Raw genomic sequence first — 18,745 nt, 5'->3', positions numbered from 1 at the left:
TGAGTTGTCTGATTTTGGACATTTATCCAGTAATTCTGACATCTTTAGGTTCATATTCTTTCACACCATCAGCAGTCAGCCCATTCAATTCAAAATGAAACAGAGAAGAACCCTGACAACTGAATTTCCCTTCAGGGATGAATAAAGTGATTCCATTCTGTTCTATATTGCAGCAGTTACTGAATAATTTTGACAAATGATGGTTAATGCTGAATCATTTTTGTGTAGACAGAAACATGTTGCCGTGACAACCTGAAAGCATAAATGTTGTTAAATGTGTGAAAGAAGTGCAGTTTTTATTTCATTCCAGTCAGAAAAGTGAACAAAGCAAAACATTTTATTTGAATTTACAGATGATCCAGTGGCATCAGGTCACAGACACAAAGGAAGGGGAGATCCTTCACTAAAACTTTATTTAAAACCAGAAACCAATCAAAGCCCCTCATTCACACGTTCTCCGTCTGCCTTCACAGTGGACTCAGCGAGTCGAGGTCAAGTCACTTCCAGAGATCCAGGATGGTGCAAACGGAAGAAGAGAAGCTGGATTAGTGTCGCTAAACGAGCAGAAACAATCAGAAGACAGACTCTACAGGGTGGCACTAGGTGGCGCTGCGTTTGGTTTGCCTCAGGACAAATAATCAGAAAGACGTTTAAAAAAGGAACAGAACGTTAGACGTGTTTCTCTGAAGCAACACAGAAAGAGTGGCTCAGAAAGGTGGATTCACATTCTGCATGCAGTGAAAGAACGAAGAAGCTCAGATGAAGCTCCGCCCCCCAACAAACCGTCTGGACTCCAAACGTAGAGGAAGTCCAGAAGATTTTAGTGAAGCTCCGCCCCCAACAAACCGTCTGGACTCCAAACGTAGAGGAAGTCCAGAAGATTTTAGTGAAGCTCCGCCCCCCAACAAACCGTCTGGACTCCAAACGTAGAGGAAGTCCAGAAGCTTTTAGTGAAGCTCCGCCCCCCAACAAACCGTCTGGACTCCAAACGTAGAGGAAGTCCAGAAGATTTTAGTGAAGCTCCGCCCCCAACAAACCGTCTGGACTCCAAATGCAGAGGAAGTCCAGAAGATTTTAGTGAAGCTCCGCCCCCCAACAAACCGTCTGGACTCCAAACGTAGAGGAAGTCCAGAAGCTTTTAGTGAAGCTCCGCCCCCCAACAAACCGTCTGGACCAATGACGTGTCTGGACTCCAAACGTAGAGGAAGTCCAGAAGATTTTAGTGAAGCTCCGCCCCCCAACAAACCGTCTGGACTCCAAACGTAGAGGAAGTCCAGAAGATTTTAGTGAAGCTCCGCCCCCCAACAAACCGTCTGGACTCCAAACGTAGAGGAAGTCCAGAAGATTTTAGTGAAGCTCCGCCCCCAACAAACCGTCTGGACTCCAAATGTAGAGGAAGTCCAGAAGATTTTAGTGAAGCTCCGCCCCCAACAAACCGTCTGGACTCCAAACGTAGAGGAAGTCCAGAAGCTTTTAGTGAAGCTCCGCCCTCCAACAAACCGTCTGGACCAATGACGTGTCTGGACTCCAAACGTAGAGGAAGTCCAGAAGATTTTAGTGAAGCTCCGCCCCCCAACAAACCGTCTGGACTCCAAACGTAGAGGAAGTCCAGAAGATTTTAGTGAAGCTCCATCTCTAAACTGGAACCATCAGAGGGAATCTGTGGAATCAGTGAAATGATCGCTGTGAAAGAAAATGACACCAAAACCCCGTTTTATTCAGTCAAAGGGAAATTAAGTTGATTCAGTTTAGGAACATTATGGTTCATTTTAGACAATTCTTGAGTAATTTTGACATATTATGGTGTATTTTAGATAGTTATTGAGCAATTTTGGCAAAGTTTGGTTAATTTTGAACAATTATTAAGACAATTTGACAAATTATGGTTAATGTGGGGAAAATATTTGGACAAATATTGGTTAATTTTGACAAATTTAGGTTTATTTTGGACAATTATTGAGTAAATTTGACAAATTATGTTAATTTGGAACAATCATTGAATAACTTGGAACAATCATTGAGTACTTTTGTCATATTATGGTTTATTTTGCAGAATTATTGAGTAAATTTGATGAATTCTGGTTAATTTTGAACAATTATTGAATAATTCTGACAAATTATGGTTAATTGTAGACAATTATGGAGTGATATTGATGAATTCTGGTTAATTTGGGACAATTATTGAGTACTTCTGACAAACTATAGATAATTTTAGACAATTATTGGGTAATTTTGACAAATGATGGTTAATTTTAGACACCTATTGGGTTTATTGTTACAGATTTCACTCTGGTTCCACAGATTTGCTCCTACTGGTGTCAGTTTGAAAGGATGGATTCACTGTTTTTACTAAAAAATCAGTCAAACATATTAAAATATCTCCTCACAGTTATGATCACGAGCAGCAGCTGAACACTGTCGTCATTTCACAGGTTTATGCATCAGTTTCTCAATCTGCTGGAAACTGATGCAGAACAAGCTCCGCCTCCATCAGTCTGCAGCGCATGCAGCAGAGCAGCCGGTGGGCGGAGTCCAGTGGTGTCGTCATGGTAACTCAACATCCTGTTTCTGTTTCTTCAGACCTCTCTCAGTGTTTGTTTTTGTTTGTTTGACCTCCAAACCTCTGAACCCTGAAACCTGCCAGCAGGTTTGAAACTGGATCCTCTTTGGAATAAAAACCAAACTGTGAGGAAGAATCATCTGATCTTCAGCTTCCTGGACATGAAGTTTAAATATTCACCAAAAATAAACCCTTGATTCAGACCTGATTCTGTAAAAAACTAAAAATTCTGTGTTCCTTCAGGGACTCAGCTGAGATCTACAGTCAGAAGACAGAAATCAGAGTTTTGAACTGCAGGACGAGTTCAACAAACAGAAAGTGGAGCTAAACATCTCCAACATGTGGAGCCAACATTTGTTCTTCTACCGTCTGAGGACTTGTAGAAGCAGGTTGCATTTGCTGATCTGATGTATTTTTCAGTGTTTTTCTCATTTGTGTCTTTCCACATCTTTCTGATCGTCTCTTCTTCATTCTGGTTCCTCAGAGCTGCAGGACTTTAAATGAACTCCAGTTAAAGTGTGACGTTACCAAAGAGTCTCTTCACATTCCACGTCTTCAAATCAATCATTTTTGTCCTTTGCACAGATTTCAAGGCATTTTTTGCCGTTTTGGACAGATTTAGGTCATTTTGGGAAAACTTTGAGTTGTTTTGGATGAATTGTGGTCACTGAGGACGCATTTTTAGTCATTTTGCACAGATTTGATGGTTTTTAAAAACATTTGGAGATATTTTGGACAGATTTAAGGCATTTTGTGAACTTTTTGAGTCATTTTGGACAAATTTCTGATAGATTTCCATCTGCTTTCAGGTCATCTTGGACAGACTAAGAACTTTTTTAGCATTTTTAGTCATTTTGGACATTTTTCATCATTTATGAAAAATTCTGAGTCATTCTGGAAAAATTTTGAGCAACTTTGACATTTGAGATTTCACATTATTTAGTAAATTACAATAAATAACCAAATAAATGTGTATTTTTTCCTATTTCTGTCATTCTGAGTCCTTCTGACAGAAGACGGTTCTCCTTCATTGTGTTTCTGCAGAGCTGCAGGAGTTCAGATTAAAAATGAACCACGCTGAGTTAAACTGAATCTGCAGAGTTCAGAGGTTTATCAGCCGCTATGAGCAGAAGAAGAAAAGCTGCAGCCACTAAAACCTGTTAAACTGCTGGTTTAGCCCCTGAAAATAAAACTGTGAATCCATCCTTCAACAAACAGAGTTCAGAGACAAAACGACTGAACAGAGAATTAAGAGATTCAGACTAAAGTCCAGGATTCATTAAAACCACTAAAGGAGGTTCTGGACGTTTCCTCCAGAAAATAAACTGTGGATGCAGCATTTTTATGGCTCAACCTTCAACCATCGCAGACGACTCCTTCAGACACGAGATGAGTTCAATCAAAGTTCACAGAGGAGTCTAGTCATCGTCTAAGTCATCGTCTAGTCATCGTCTAGTCATCGTCTAGTCATCTAGTCATCGTCTAGTCATCGTCTAAGTCATCGTCTAGTCATCGTCTAGTCATCTAGTCATCGTCTAGTCATCGTCTAGTCATTGTCTAGTCATTTAGTCATCGTCTAGTCATCTAGTCATCGTCTAGTCATCGTCTAAGTCATCGTCTAAGTCATCGTCTAGTCATCGTCTAGTCATCGTCTAGTCATTTAGTCATCGTCTAGTCATCGAGTCATCGTCTAGTCATCGTCTAGTCATCGAGTCATCGTCTAGTCACAGGAAGTCAGTGGTGGTGCTTCAAGCATCAGGATGAGGAGCTCCATGTTCTTCCAGTGTTCCAGTGACTCCTGCAGCCTCCAGGTTCTTCTAAACGTCTCTGTGGGTTAAAATCACATAAAACACACAAACTGTTTGAGCACCGCAGCCACAAAGTCCTCACAGAGCCCACGTAGAACATGCAGCCGGCTCAGAGGCCCAGGAGGAGGTCCAGGAGGAGGTGCGGTTCCTCCTCTGACCGGTGGTTGAACATGGCAGTGTTTGGTTGGTCCACCTGGAGCGGTGGCGTGTTGCTGTGAACATGCGTGTCTACAGAGGCTGGTGTTGAAGTTCTTCAGCAGTACATTCCTCAGGTCTGGTGGATTTCAGGGATCTGGTCTGAAGCCTGAGTTCTGGTGGCTCAGATGCAGCAGGTCCGGTCCAGGAGGTCTCCCCTCCTGCTGCTCAGGTCTTCAGGGATGGAGGGCTGAGGTTCTCCTCCTCCTGTCCTGCTATAGCAGCTCCTCTCGTTGCTTCTTGGGTCGGGCCGGACCCTGGCCGTTCCTCAGGGACCCGTTCTGGGGCCTCAGCAGCTGGCCTCGCTCCTGCTCCGTCCACGGAACGCCGCCCTGACCGTCCTCGCTGTCCAGGTCCGAGTCCGAGTGCATGAGGGCCGAGGAGGTGGGAGCAGGAACCGGCTTCAGACGGGCTGGAACCAGAACATCAGGGTGAGAAGGAGGAGAACTGATGCTTCAGTCCTCCTTTAAACATCTGTCCATCAGAATCACATTACACCACCGTATACTCATTAGGGTCACAGGGGGCGGAGTCTATCCCACCTGACTTCACCTGGACAGGCACCAGCCTATCACAGGACTACACACAGACTACACACCAAAAAGAAGTGTAACTAATATTCTGTTCTATAAATGAGGGAACGACTGAATGTGTTGTTTCCAAACTTTCATTAATCAGCTTAGATTCAGAACCGACCAAAACGCAGCAGCAGGATGGAGACAAACACATCAGTAGTGGTGGTGGTGGTGTTGTCGTTGTGTTGTCGTTGTGTTGTTGTTGTTTTGTTGTGTTGTTGTTGTTTTGTTGTGGTGTGTCCTACCGGATCTGGGCGGCTGTTATTGTGTTGTTGTTGTTGTGGTGTTGTCTTATTGTTGTGTTATTGTGTTGTTATTGTCATATAGCTGTGTGTGTCCTACCGGCTCTGGGCGGCTGTTTTTGTGCTGTTGTTGTTGTGTTATTGTGTTGTTGTCATATAGTTGTGTGTCCTACCGGCTCTGGTCTGGGGGGTATTCCATGAAGCTGGCTTAGGTCTAAGCCTGGCTTATTTCGGTCAGCTTCGCTAACTTTAGTGAGAGTTTAGTTCCACCAACAAGGCTTAGGGCTAGCCTGGCTTGGTAACCATGGTAACGCAGCCAGAGCGACAAGCCTGGTCCGGGGCAGGCTAACAGTCAAGCTTACTTTAGCTCCATGTCAGAGAAGGTTCTGACGAGCTTCAGAAAGACGCCTGTGAACCGCATGTTACACATTAAATTCATCTTGATCTGTAATCAATGATGTTCTTGTTCGGTGACATACATTGAGACCTTTTTTAAATAACGCCGGAATAACCGTGAATCACACTACATCATATTACACATTTTGTCACAGTGTGTAACTGTGGCTCAGTGGTTATAGTGTAGTTAAGTAGATTAAATGTGGTTTCACTTTTCATTGCGCCGTGGGTTGGAATCCACCAGCGGTAAATACTTGGAAATATCTGATTTTCTGTCTTCTTTCACCCTCAAAGTTCAGTCAACACGTAACAGGAATAGGCACAGATTGTGTTAAAATAAGCAGGACACAACAGCCACAGTTTTCCATAAAGAATACCTTCCTTTTACCAGCGGTCCAATCTGATCATGATGAGAATCCAAAGGTGATGCCAAATGATGAGAGAACTGTTTAGTGTACAGCTCATTTGTGTCTTCTCCCTTATTTAAATGTAGGCCACAGTAGCACTATCATCTCTAATAAAAATGACATCTCCTCTGTAGGCCTACATGTTTTTTTCTGCTTTTTCATTCAAAGTTTGAGTGTTTGATGAAACATCTCCACATGAAGTTGCCCCTTTTTTCCAAAGTATTCCTCCTTTGGTTTTAGGTGTTACCTGCTGCTTTATTCATCTATGGTGGATATATATTTGTCAAATCAAGAACATGAATTAGGCCTACCAGAGTAAAAAGTGAAAACCACCATCACATTACACAAAACCAGGCTGTAGCCTCTTTCTCTCATATATATAGATGTTTATACACACATAAAAAATGTCTTCAATGGGTTTTAAAAGCTTTATTTCATCAGATTGATCTCTGGGCCACAGTAGTGTGACAAACTTCAGGGTGAGGAAAAAAAAGTCATCAACCACTGCAGTTGTGGGTTATCCCTAATCAGTGTCAAAAACTTGCCCTCTGAAAATTAAATTTTCAGACGTGTGTGTGTGTACGCTCAGACTAAGTGCTTCATTAAAAGAAAATAAACACGCATTTAAACGGTCGGCAATGCTTTGCCAGGCAGCGTCTGGAGCTTTATTTATCAACCGTGTTGCCTTTTCTTGTGATAATCTCCCTGTAGTCCTCGTACAACTCCGTGAGAAGTTTCTGCTCCGCCGAAGAGAAAGTCTCCGTTCTGTTTTTAGACATATCATCATTTCGACGATCGACACGTCGGGGCTTTTTATCTCCCCGGACGTGCGCTCAGCCACAGCTTGGATCAGCCTGGCTTGAATAAGCGTCTCTGAAAAACAGCTGAGCCTCGTTTGTGGAACTACTTGCAGCTGAGATTAAAGTTGCCGCTTATTCAAGCCACGCTTACCGGCGTAAGCCCAGCCTGTTTTAGCCAGCTTCATGGAATACCCCCCAGGTCTGGTTGTTGTTGTGTTGTTGTTGTTTTGTTGTTGTTGTTTTTGTCATATAGTTGTGTGTCCTACCCGCTCTGGGCGGCTGCAGCTCCAGACTGTCCTGCTCGTCCTCCAGGATTTTATATCTGCTTTTGCTTCTCCTCACTTTGCTCTTCCTCCTTCCAGGAAACAACCAGCAGGTGATCAGCTGATCCAACTACAGGTTTACTACAGCGTTAATGTGAACAGTCACAGCTGCAGACACCAAACTCACCTGTTGCAGCAGCACACGGTACCCCAGACCAGCGTCGCCACGGCAACCACCATCATGAAGGAGGCGATGGTGACGTAGAGAACGCTCCACTCTGGAATAGAGTTCACCACACATAAATACATGACAGGACAGAGGTTTAACTGGTGCAGAAAAATAAAGCTGTTATTACAGAGTCATCAGAACAGATTCCTGCTGGAGTTATCAGGAATCTGTTCTCTGCTTTATTCATTCTGGACAGCTGAGGTTCACTGGGATTCATTTGTATCTGAACTCTCAGAAGTCAAAGATCTAAAGTGAATAATTCAAACTGATCACTTTTTAACTTTTGTGAATCTCCTCAACCCTAAAACTAAAGCATTTATTCAGAGACTCTCTGGGAACTTCAGCGTCCATCTGAAGGGAAACTGAGGGAAAGGCTTCATAAAGTCTGATCAGAAACATCCCAGAATCCACACAGTTAATGCTGGGTTTTATTATTTTATCTTTGAAGACACAAACTAGAAGCTGCTTCCAAACGTTGGACCTGTAGCTGAATCTGGACTTTAATCATGGTGACCAGACGTCTCCTCGAGGCTGAAGATCTTTTTCTGATCCAACATCCCAACAATCCTATCCTATATTTCTTACATCTCTTTACTTACTATTTTATCTGTACTTGCACCAAGAGCACCAGAGAAAATTCCTTGGAAGTGTAAAAACCTACTTGGCAATAAAACGAATTCTGATTCTGAAGACCCTGAATCTGGCTATCAGAGGGACTAAGCTGATTAAGGTTCATCTCGTCTCACCACAGTTGCTCTCTGCGTCTCCCAGCTGAGCTCTGATGAAATTCTCCATCCAGAAAGGATGACAGACGCAGCGGCGGGTGAACGAGTCGCATTCTCCATGACTGGAACAGTTCAGCTGACAGACTGAGGAGGAACACGATGAGAAGAAAACGCTTCAGCAGAGCAAGATCATCAAACTGATCCTAGTCCAGTCTGATCTGCAGTGGACCAGGAAAACCACAGCATAATAACCTCTAAATAACCACAACTCCTCATGGTTCCTTTGTTTTACTGCAGAAATGTTCACATTTAAGGAATTATCTTTTTACTAAACATCATGAACAACCTGACATTTATGAAGAAAAATAAGTTCAGTTTCATCAACATTCATCCTCAGTTTATCATTTCCACATTACAACTTCCAGATCACAGAGTGTCTACAAAGGAACACAACATTTAGTCACCTGGAACTGAACCATGGAGGATTTACTGGAGGATCACAACCACAGAAGAAGACAAAAAGGACAAAAAACAACAAAAACAAGACAAAATATGACAAAAATGAGACACAAAACGACAAAAAAGAAACACAAAGTGACAAAAGTCAGACGAAAAAAGACAAAAAACAACAAACACAAGAAAAATATTACAAAAATAAGACAAAACAGCAAAAAAATGAGACAAACGACACAAAACAAAACAAAGAGACAAAAAATTAGACAAAGTGAAAAACAAAACACAAGCAAGACAAAAAATACAAAACAAAAACGAGACAAAACAACACATAAAGCAAAACACAAAATGACAAAAAACGAGATAAAACAAAACAAAAAGAGACAAAAAATTAGACAAGCAACAAAAATAAGACAAAAATTGCACAAATGACACAAACGAGACCAAAAATGACAAAAGCAAGAAACAAAACGACAAAAACACAAAATGACACAAATGAGACACAAAACACGGAATAAAGCAAAACAAAAAATGATAAAAGTAAAAAAAAAATAAAAGTGAGACAAAAAGGAAACATAAAACGACAAACACATTAGACACACGACAAAAGTCAGACAAAAAAAGGACACAAAAAAAAACAGGCAAAACATTACAAAAGAACAAACAATCTAGTTTCCCCAGAGAATAAAGAAACTAAACTTTAGGTTAATAAACTGAGGGACTCTGTCCAACGATCACTGAAATCATCTCAACATTTTCTTCACTAACAGTCAGGAGGTCCAATCAGCCAGTCCTGAGAACCTCCTGCAGCCTCAAAGCAACAAGAAGCAGCATTCACTGACAAACGTTCAGAATCTGACACAGAAAACACAAACTTCAGCATCATCTCCTGCTTTGCTTCCTCCATCTCCAACAAACAGCTGCCAGGTACTCACTGACGGTATCGACTCGTCGGGCCTTGTAGATCAGGAAGTCGTTCTTCTGTTTGCGTAGCTTATTGCGGAGGCCGAGTGCAACGCTGCGACCGGACAGAGGAGGGCGCCCCTGACCGCCTGACACCAGGAAGACCAAACGAGTGCTGAGAGAGGAAGACATGAGGAAGAGTTAGCTCCATGTTAGCATTGACTTATCTGTTAGTGATCCATGGTGAGATGTTCATCGGTGCTGGAACAGGACTGGAGTTAAATTACAAGATTTCTCTGAGAGGATTTTAGGATGAAGACTTTCTGAAATAATCCAGAAGAACTGCTACTCAGAGAGAGAAGGAGAAAGAAAGTTCCGTTCTCTGTCATGTTCTGAATAAACTGAGGATTTCCTGGCTCTGTATCCCAGTCGTCTAATATTTAGTTTCTGCTGATGCTGAGGCCCAATCTGACACCATCTTCCTGGATAATATAAATTCAGGTGTTGCAGCTGCAGTACCTGGCTGTTCCACCAGGTGGAGCCTCTCCCTGTTTACAGCTGCAGTGATCAGAGGTGAAGTTAGTCCATGTTGGCCCGCAGACAGCATGAAGGAGTTTAGATGTTAAAGGGAACCATGACTTAGGCTACGTTCACACTGCAGGGCTTAATGCTCAATTACAAATTTTTTGCAAGTTCGTTCACATTTCCAATAAAATGCGACTTGTATGTGATCTCCTGTGTGAACCTCACACGACCCAAAAGTGTCCCGACAACAACGACACGCAGAGAGCGAGTTCAGTGTTTACAGAAGTAAACATGGACGCTAACAGCAGAGCATGTCTGGCCATTTTAAAGTTGTTGTCCAGCCGGAGCCAGCATATTTATAACTTAATGGTTTTAAGGAGAAGGTCAAGAAGGAAGAGAGCCAGGATTTTGGCCCTGGTGTTTTGTGGGGCAGTGGCAGCAACGTCTGTCCAGAGAACTGTGTGGGTGCAGAGTCACAGCCAGGAGTGGTGGATAGTGATGTGAGAGGCTTCACAGATGCAGACTTCATTCAGAATTTTAGAATGATAAGAGCGACCTTTACCTACATGTGAGCGCCTCTTTTTAACACTCTCACAGCAGGAAACACGTCTTCAGCAGCCCGAAGACGTGTTTTGCTTGAGCGCAGAATAGTGACGTTTGTCGTGTACCGATGACGTATCGGTCGGATAAATGTGACCTGGCCGTTCAGACTGAAGCCGCATGGCAAAAGATCCGATACGTATCAGAATTAGGACCACATGTCCAAGTGGCCTGGGTCGCATTTGAAAAAATCAGATCTGTGTCGTTCAGACTGTAATGAAAAGATCAGATACAGGTCACATAGAGGCAAAAAAAAAATTGTATTTGGGTCACTTTAGCCTGCAGTGTGAACGTAGCCTAAGTCTTCTGTGAGGCTTCATGACCTCCGACCAGCTGGGAGCAGCTAAGATCTGGATCTCGGTGGTAAATCAAACTTTAGCATCAGCTATCGTGTGTCTGTGTTGGTTTTTTATTCATCATCTATTAGATTCTCATGATTTCATGACTTCTCTGTTTGATTTCACTGCCTTCTGAAACACTTTGTGAAGAGAGCTCAATAAACAGATATTATTTTAGGGATGTCCTGATCAAATCTGAGTCTCAAATCACAGTCATTAAAATGTAGCATCTACAGACACTGAGTCCTGATCCAATACAGTTTCTCTACACAATATACTCGGGCTGGACCCAAATATCTGAATATTCGGTCCCCACAGTGGTACCTGGGTATTAATTTTGAGATCTGAATATTTGCTCAAATTCCATCCAAATCCGTTGTTCTGTTTCAGAGTAATGCTGCTGACAGACGGACGTCGATCATCACATAACACTGCTGCGTTCCTCGGCGGAGAAATGAAGAAACCGAATATTAATTCCATTCAATTTTCACTCCACCAAGAAACCCAGCAGAGTTACGTGACGATCGTCTGTCTGTCTGTCTGGACAAGTCTTTGTCACGTTGGACGACCTTTTAGTCGTTTTGTACAGTCGTCAGGCTGTTCTGAACAAGTTTTCAGTCATTTTGGACGATTTTACAGTAATTTACAATTAAATTTCCAGTGTTTTTGGGCAGGTTTTGTGTGACTTTGGACACTTTGCTCGTCTTTTTGGAGTGTTTTTTAAGATGGTTGTGAGGTTAGATTGGACAAGGTTAAAAACTTGTCCAACGTGACAAAACGTTCCAAACTGAAGAACTCTCAGGAGCGGCCTACCTGTGCTCGTTGAAAGCGCTGATCTCTCGTACGATGATGTCGCTGTCGAGCACGCCCAGTAGGACGCCCACCTGTCGCAGCAGCATGTCCCGCTGGCGGTGGGACACCTGGGACACCGACACCTCCAGCACCAGCTCCACCAGGTCACGCTCCCACAGGTCTGAGGACACAAACAGGACAGTGAAAACAGCCGTCAGATCATCTGGAAGGACAGCCAGGCTGGGATCACTTCCTGTCTGCTGCTGTGACCTCATCAACCTGCTGCCGCATCACTTCCTGCTGGGATCCACGACACACGATATGAAGAAAAGGAAACAAAGCGTGCAGCACTCTGAGATGTGAAGCTGAGTTCTGGTACGTCTTCTGATGATGCCAGGAGACGTCTGACCGGTTTAATAAAAGCATCGGTTCTGGTTTCACATCGTGTGTCTAAATCAGTCATTAGAAAGGTCTTCTGCTCATTATGGAATATTAATTAGAATCAGGAACGTCTCAGCCCCGGTCAGAGTGGTCTGTACATCTGCAGAACCAGAAGGAAACCTTGATAGAACCACATGGAGGAGATTTAGCTCAGCTGACCGAAAACATACTGGGAACCAGTTTAAAGAGACTGAAACATACTGGGAACCAGTTTAAAGACAATGAAACATACTGGGAACCAGTTTAAAGACAATGAAACATACTGGGAGCCAGTTTATAGAGGCTGAAACATACTGGGAACCAGTTTAAAGACAATGAAACATACTGGGAACCAGTTTATAGAGGCTGAAACATACTGGGAACCAGTTTATAGAGGCTGAAACATACTGGGAACCAGTTTATAGAGGCTGAAACATACTGGGAACCAGTTTATAGAGGCTGAAACATACTGGGAACCAGTTTAAAGAGGCTGAAACATACTGGGAACCAGTTTATAGAGGCTGAAACATACTGGGAACCAGTTTATAGAGGCTGAAACATACTGGGAACCAGTTTATAGAGGCTGAAACATACTGGGAACCAGTTTATAGAGACTGAAACATACTGGGAACAAGTTTATAAATCAATAAGAGCTGAACAGAAGCCACGGTTTGTAACTCTGAGGTGAACTAAACAGACTATGGTTCTATGGTTGTTCTAATAAAGTGATTCTATTCTCTTCTATGTTCTGTAGTTCACCTGCTTTGACCTCCACGGTTCCTCTGTCGCTGCTGCTTTGTCCTTTACTGTCCGTTACTGTCAAGGTGAAGCTGTACTTTCCCTCCACCAGGTTTCCCATAAACAGCACCGCCTGGTGGTCAGAGTTGTTCAGCACATCCTATGAACAAAAACACAAAGAGGCGTTTAGATGTGAGCTACCATCAGACATCATCAGGACTAACTGTGGGCTTAGTTTCAACACTCCAGCAGCTTCACTGCTCATTTTCTTCACTCTGGTTCATTTCTAAAGTCCTGCAGCTCCGAGGAACCAGAGGAACATGAAGAAGAACTCAGAGATGTCTTCTTTTAGTAGGACTCAGAATAAAGAGGAAGGTAAAGCTGGTGCTACCAACAGCAGGAACACATGGAGGCTCTGCAGACCACAGATGTTTTACTAATTTATGCTTTAATTGTTGTCATCTGTCTGTTCTGAATCAGTCAGGGCTTCATGGTTGCAGATAGAAGAACAGATGTTTTAGCTTTTTAACAGTATCTGCTCAGTGTAAATGGTTTATTTTGACATTTTAAAATGAGCATGTAGAACTGAATGGTTCTGATCAGACATCCTGGTGTTCAGCTCAGATTCAGATGGTTGCAGATGGATCAGAGCGTCAGACAGCAGTTCAGGGACCGGTGTTGGGAAAGTTGATGAACTGATGCTTCTTTACGTTTTTATTGTGTTTTTCCTACACATGGTGTAATTTTGGGGACTTTTCCTACCAGCAGGTTTTGGGCTTTACAGGGTTAGAAGATCCATCTGTACAGGAGTTTATTTGAAGTTAAAATTAAAGACACTGAAGTGTTCAGAACAATGTTGTGGAGTTTTTGGTTTCCTTTGTGTAGTTGTGTTGAGTTGCAGCAGAAACAAAGAGGGTTTAGAGGGAAAAGTAGAACCTGATGGACTCTGGATTTCTGAGTCTGCTGCTGACACTAGTTTTAAAAAGGAACAATTTAATTCTGGTCATTTTAAACTTTCAAACCAACCACTGAGTTCTGGGGTTCAGAGGGTTAAAGGTCTCCACTTTCTTTAGTTTTATATTCTGTCTAATAGAAAGTGCTAGAAATGAACCCAGAGTAAACATCAGAGATTTAGAACAGATTGTGTTCATTTTGTTGTTTTCTTATGTTAGATTAGCAATTCTTTTTACCGGCATAGTGAGTAAGGGTGAGTTTTTTACCTTGTTGACATGTTTCATAGTCGAAGCATCTCAACGAGGGAAAAAACTCAGTAGGAGGAAAAGCACATCTGAGTTCTGGTAAAAAGTGAGACCAGATCAGATTTACATCCATCCAGGTGTCACAGTCCAGAGAATAAATCTGTTTTTTATTCACAACCTTTTTTTCTAGAATTGTAGACAAATGTTGACTCAGAAATTGGATCATTTTCAAGTAAATTAGAACATTTCCAACAAGTTTTATGTCAACTTGCATCTTTTCACGTCTTTTTGGATCATTTTTGTGACTTTGGGACAGTCTTTGAGTCATTTAGGACAAATTTCATGTCATTCTGAACTCATTTTCTGTCATTATGGATCATTTTCAAGTCATTTTGGACAATTTTAATGTCATTCTGGATCTTATTTGGATAGATGTAAAACCGATCTGTTTTTAGTTTCTATCAGAACTCAGATTTATCACCTTTTAAAGGATTTTTTCCATCATTTCTGAGCCTCAGAACTTCATCAGTCCAGCAGATAGAACCATGACATTTAGGAGGAGAAACATCTGAGTTCTGAGAAAAACTGACACCAAAATAACGAAAAAAGCTGGAAAATCACCACAAAAAGGGCCAAAATTACCACAAAACAACACAAAAAGAGCCAAACAACCCCAAAAGGACCACAAAACAGGTGAAATTGCAGCAAAAACTCAAATTCAGACAAAAAATTTGCAAAATCACCACAAGAAGAGCCAAAATTACCCTGAAATGTTCAAAGATACCAGCAAAAAGATAGAAAATCATCACAAAAATGACAGAATTTACCACGAAAAGGACCAAAGCTACCCTCGAATAGGTGAAGTTGTGACAAAAACTCAAATTTGGCACAAAAAGCAAACAAAACAACCACAAAATGACTACAATTAGAACAATAACACACAAAATCACCCCAAAAAGAAAAAAAAAACTACCTTTAAAGGTTGAAATATGTCAGCAAAAACATGAAAAATCACCACGAAAACACTTAGAATTACCACTAACAGGTCTAATTGCAGCAAAAACTCAAATTCTGCACAGAAAAAAAAAAAATCTGCCAAATAGGACCAAAGTTCCCCCAGAACCTCCTCAGAACATCTGGTTCTTCATCTCCTGTAACTTCATCAATGATCAGAGCTCTACCTTCAGACTGGAATATTTCCAGATTTATCACTTTTTAATGGACTTTTCCATCATTTCTGAGCCTCAGAACTTCATCTGACCCACAAAAAGACACAAAATCACCAAGAAAAGGGACAAAATTAGCACAAAGAAACACAAAATCAGGTCTGTGCATGACTTCATTAAATATCCTAAAGTTATTTTACATAAAAACAGGTTCAGGAGGAACTTATTAAACATTTTGTAAATGTTCTTCATGGTAGGACTCAGCTTGTTTTAAAATACAGTAAACTAAAATCTACTAAAGCAGCTTTTCACTGAGCTGCTGCTCCGTGTCGGTCAGTCACTGAAAGTCCCGTCATCAAGGGAAACAAAGTCACCCTCACTAACTGTGTCAGCAGAAAACACTTGCTAATCCAGTGATTTCTAACATTCATCTGTATTATGAGCCGGTCTCACCCCAGCAGCAGGACTGCTGTCCTCTCTGGTCCACAGGTAGCTCACTCCACCCTTATCGTCTGTGGAGTGGGATCCGTCCAGGGTGGCCGTCCTGACGGGAAGAACGACGGCCGGACTCGACACGACATGAGCCACCGGAGGATGGTCCACCTCTGGAGGAGAAACAGAAGAAAGGCTCTGGATTAAAAGTCCACTGACTGGCCAAAGAAAAGTCTCCTCCTAGATTTAACTAATAGGTCAGATCCTTCCATTGGTTAATCACTGCAGTGATGACATCACCTTGTTTAACCCTGGCTGATGCAGGGAGGAGCTTCCATGTAGGAAGACATGTCCTGTGGTCATAAAGGATGTTAATCATCTCAGAAGGGTCAGATTATTGGCCTGAATCAAGCAAAGAAAACAACTGAGGAGATGAAACCACTAAAATCAGGTTAAGAACCAAAGTTAAGTTTTGAATCATTCTGGAAAGACTTTCTGAGTAATTTAGACAAAGTTTTATAATTTTGAAAGGTTTAAATCATTCAGGACATGATTGGAGGCGTATTGGACAAATTCTTTAGATATTTGGGAATGTTTTTGTCTTTTTTGAAGGTTTCAGGGCAAATTTAAAAAGGTTTGAGGTATTTTGGACAAATAGAAGTTGGTTGTAGAAAATAATGAACAGAAACCAGATTTATCCTGTCGGCTGTGACACCTGGATGGATGGAAAACTGATCTGGAGTGTTTAATCCTTGTGTCTTTGGCTAACTGTACTCTGAGCTCACAGCATTTTCATCAACACTGGAAATCTTCCTCTGTCCTGGAGGTGGACATCAACCCTCCACTCCAGCTCCTGCTAGGTCTCTGTGCTGCCTTCAAGGTCCCGTTAACAGCCGTTAACTTGAAACTTCAGGGCAGTTTAGAGCTCTGTTTACTGACTAAAGTCCCTCCTTCATGCAGAGGTAATAAATAACTTGAATTTGCAATTAAATCTTTTGATCTCAGAACATTTTCTACACATCTAAATATTTACATTTATGTGTAATGGCTGAACTGAAAGAGTCCCTGGCCTCTGGACCTAAATAATAAGAACTAAAATTGCAGGTTACATTTGTAGGAAACGTTTTCTGTGTTTTCTTTTTTTCAGATCAAATATTCTCTATCAATAGCACATGTTTTGACATTGACAATAAAGTAGACCACACGACAATCAGTTGAGAAATGATCAGATTCTGATTCATTTTAAATGTACATTCATTGCTCTGAATGGGAACTCTGTCCCTCCAAGATGGCGCCATGCAGGAATGTGGCTAAGCCAGCTGCTACAGCGCGCTGACGTATCTACTCTTCATATCTATGGGTGGAACTACCTGCTGACGTGTCAAAGTCTGAACCGCTGCGGTGCCAAGAAACAACCCTTCACACAAACAGGAAGCAGTTTATTGTTCCTGAGTAAAGAGACGATCAGACGGAGCTTCAGCGTCCTCAGACTGAGTCCAGCTCCAACTCTGCTGCTTCCAGACAAACACTGAAGGTGAGTCTGAGCACAAACACCACTCAGAGTCACAGCAGCTTCCAGAGAACACAGTGACTCACTGGACTCTGCTGTGTTTCCAGCTTCACTCAGAACAAATGGCTTCCAGATCAGAGGAGGATCTCTGCTGTCCGGTCTGCCAGGACGTCTTCACAGATCCTGTTGTTCTGTCGTGTAGCCACAGCTTCTGTAGAGAATGTCTGAAGACCTGGTGGAGGCAGAAACCAACACACGACTGTCCAGTTTGTAAGAGAAGATCTTCTAAAGAACATCCACCTTGTAACCTGGTTCTAAAGAATCTGTGTGAGTCGTTCCGGCAGCAGAGAGCTCAGAGATCTTCAGAGTCTCTCTGCAGTTTCCACTCTGAGAAACTCAGACTCTTCTGTCTGGACCATCAGCAGCCAGTGTGTCTCGTCTGCAGAGATTCAGAAAAACACTCCAACCACAGGTTCAGACCCATCGATGAAGCAGCTCCACAACACAGGAAGGACCTTCAGGAAACTCTGGAGCCCTTAAAGAAGAAGCTGAAGGTTTCTGAAGGACTTAAAGTGAAGTTTGATCAAACAGCAGAACACATTAAGGTCCAGGCCCGACACACAGAGAGGCAGATCAAGGAGCAGTTTGAGAAGCTTCACCAGTTTCTGAGAGAGGAAGAGGAGGCCAGGATGGCTGCACTGAGGGAGGAAGAGGAGCAGAAGACTGGGAGGATGAAGGAGAAGATGGAGGCTCTGAGCAGAGAGATAGCAGATCTTTCAGACACAGTCAGAGCCACAGAGGAGCAGCTGAGAGCTGAAGACGTCTCATTCCTGCTAAACTACAAGGCTGCAGTGGAAAGAGTCCAGCGCTGCCTCCTGCTGGAGGATCCACAGCTGCTCTCAGGAGCTCTCATAGACCAGGCCAAACATGTGGGCAACCTGAGCTTCAACATCTGGAACAACATGAAGGACGTGGTCTCCTACACTCCTCTCATTCTGGACCCAAACACTGCACATCCAGAACTCATCCTGTCTGAAGATCTGACCAGTGTGAGACGAGGAGGTTATCAGAAGCTTCCTGATAATCCAGAGAGGATTACTGGTTGCTTTGTTCTGAGCTCTGAAGGCTTCAACTCAGGAACTCACAGCTGGAATGTGGAGGTTGGAGACAGTAAATACTGGTCACTGGGTGTGGTAGAAGAGTCTGTCCAGAGGAAGGGAAACATATGGTCTGGATTATGGACAATAGAGTTCTCTAGAGATAAATACTATTCATGTTCACCACCAGGTCCCTCCACTGATCTCTCAGTGCAGAAGAAGCTCCAGAGGATCAGAGTGAATCTGGACTTTACCAGAGGAACGCTGTCGTTCTCTGATGCTGACACTGAAACTCTCATCCACACCTTCAACCACACGTTCACTCAGAAGATGTTTCCCTTCTTTTACATTTGGTTGGGTGAAGTAAAGATT

At 42.5% G+C, this 18,745-nt stretch overlaps 2 protein-coding genes across 2 annotated transcripts in view; one reads left to right on the top strand and one right to left on the bottom strand.

Annotated features, from left to right (window-relative positions):
* Positions 1-319: 319 nt before the first annotated feature.
* Positions 320-18,745, bottom strand: part of LOC110966823 (dyslexia-associated protein KIAA0319-like protein) — a 70,692-nt gene continuing 52,266 nt past the window's right edge. The window contains exons 18-25 of the mRNA XM_051955199.1: positions 15,788-15,939; positions 12,991-13,129; positions 11,833-11,992; positions 9,589-9,731; positions 8,222-8,344; positions 7,434-7,524; positions 7,250-7,338; positions 320-4,975 (exon numbers count right to left, since the gene is read on the bottom strand). Coding sequence (XP_051811159.1) covers positions 4,779-4,975; positions 7,250-7,338; positions 7,434-7,524; positions 8,222-8,344; positions 9,589-9,731; positions 11,833-11,992; positions 12,991-13,129; positions 15,788-15,939 — 1,094 coding nt within the window. The 3' untranslated portion in view covers positions 320-4,778. The remainder of the gene's footprint in view (positions 4,976-7,249; positions 7,339-7,433; positions 7,525-8,221; positions 8,345-9,588; positions 9,732-11,832; positions 11,993-12,990; positions 13,130-15,787; positions 15,940-18,745) is intronic.
* LOC127536062 (nuclear factor 7, brain-like) overlaps positions 17,399-18,745 on the top strand; it is a 1,389-nt gene continuing 42 nt past the window's right edge. Inside the window, exon 1 of the mRNA XM_051955457.1 lies at positions 17,399-18,745. This exon is cut by the window's right edge and continues 42 nt beyond it. Coding sequence (XP_051811417.1) covers positions 17,399-18,745 — 1,347 coding nt within the window.

Source organism: Acanthochromis polyacanthus, chromosome 11 (assembly GCF_021347895.1).
Source record: "Acanthochromis polyacanthus isolate Apoly-LR-REF ecotype Palm Island chromosome 11, KAUST_Apoly_ChrSc, whole genome shotgun sequence".
NCBI classification, from domain to species: domain Eukaryota; kingdom Metazoa; phylum Chordata; class Actinopteri; family Pomacentridae; genus Acanthochromis; species Acanthochromis polyacanthus.
This window is presented reverse-complemented; position numbering and strand designations above follow the sequence as displayed.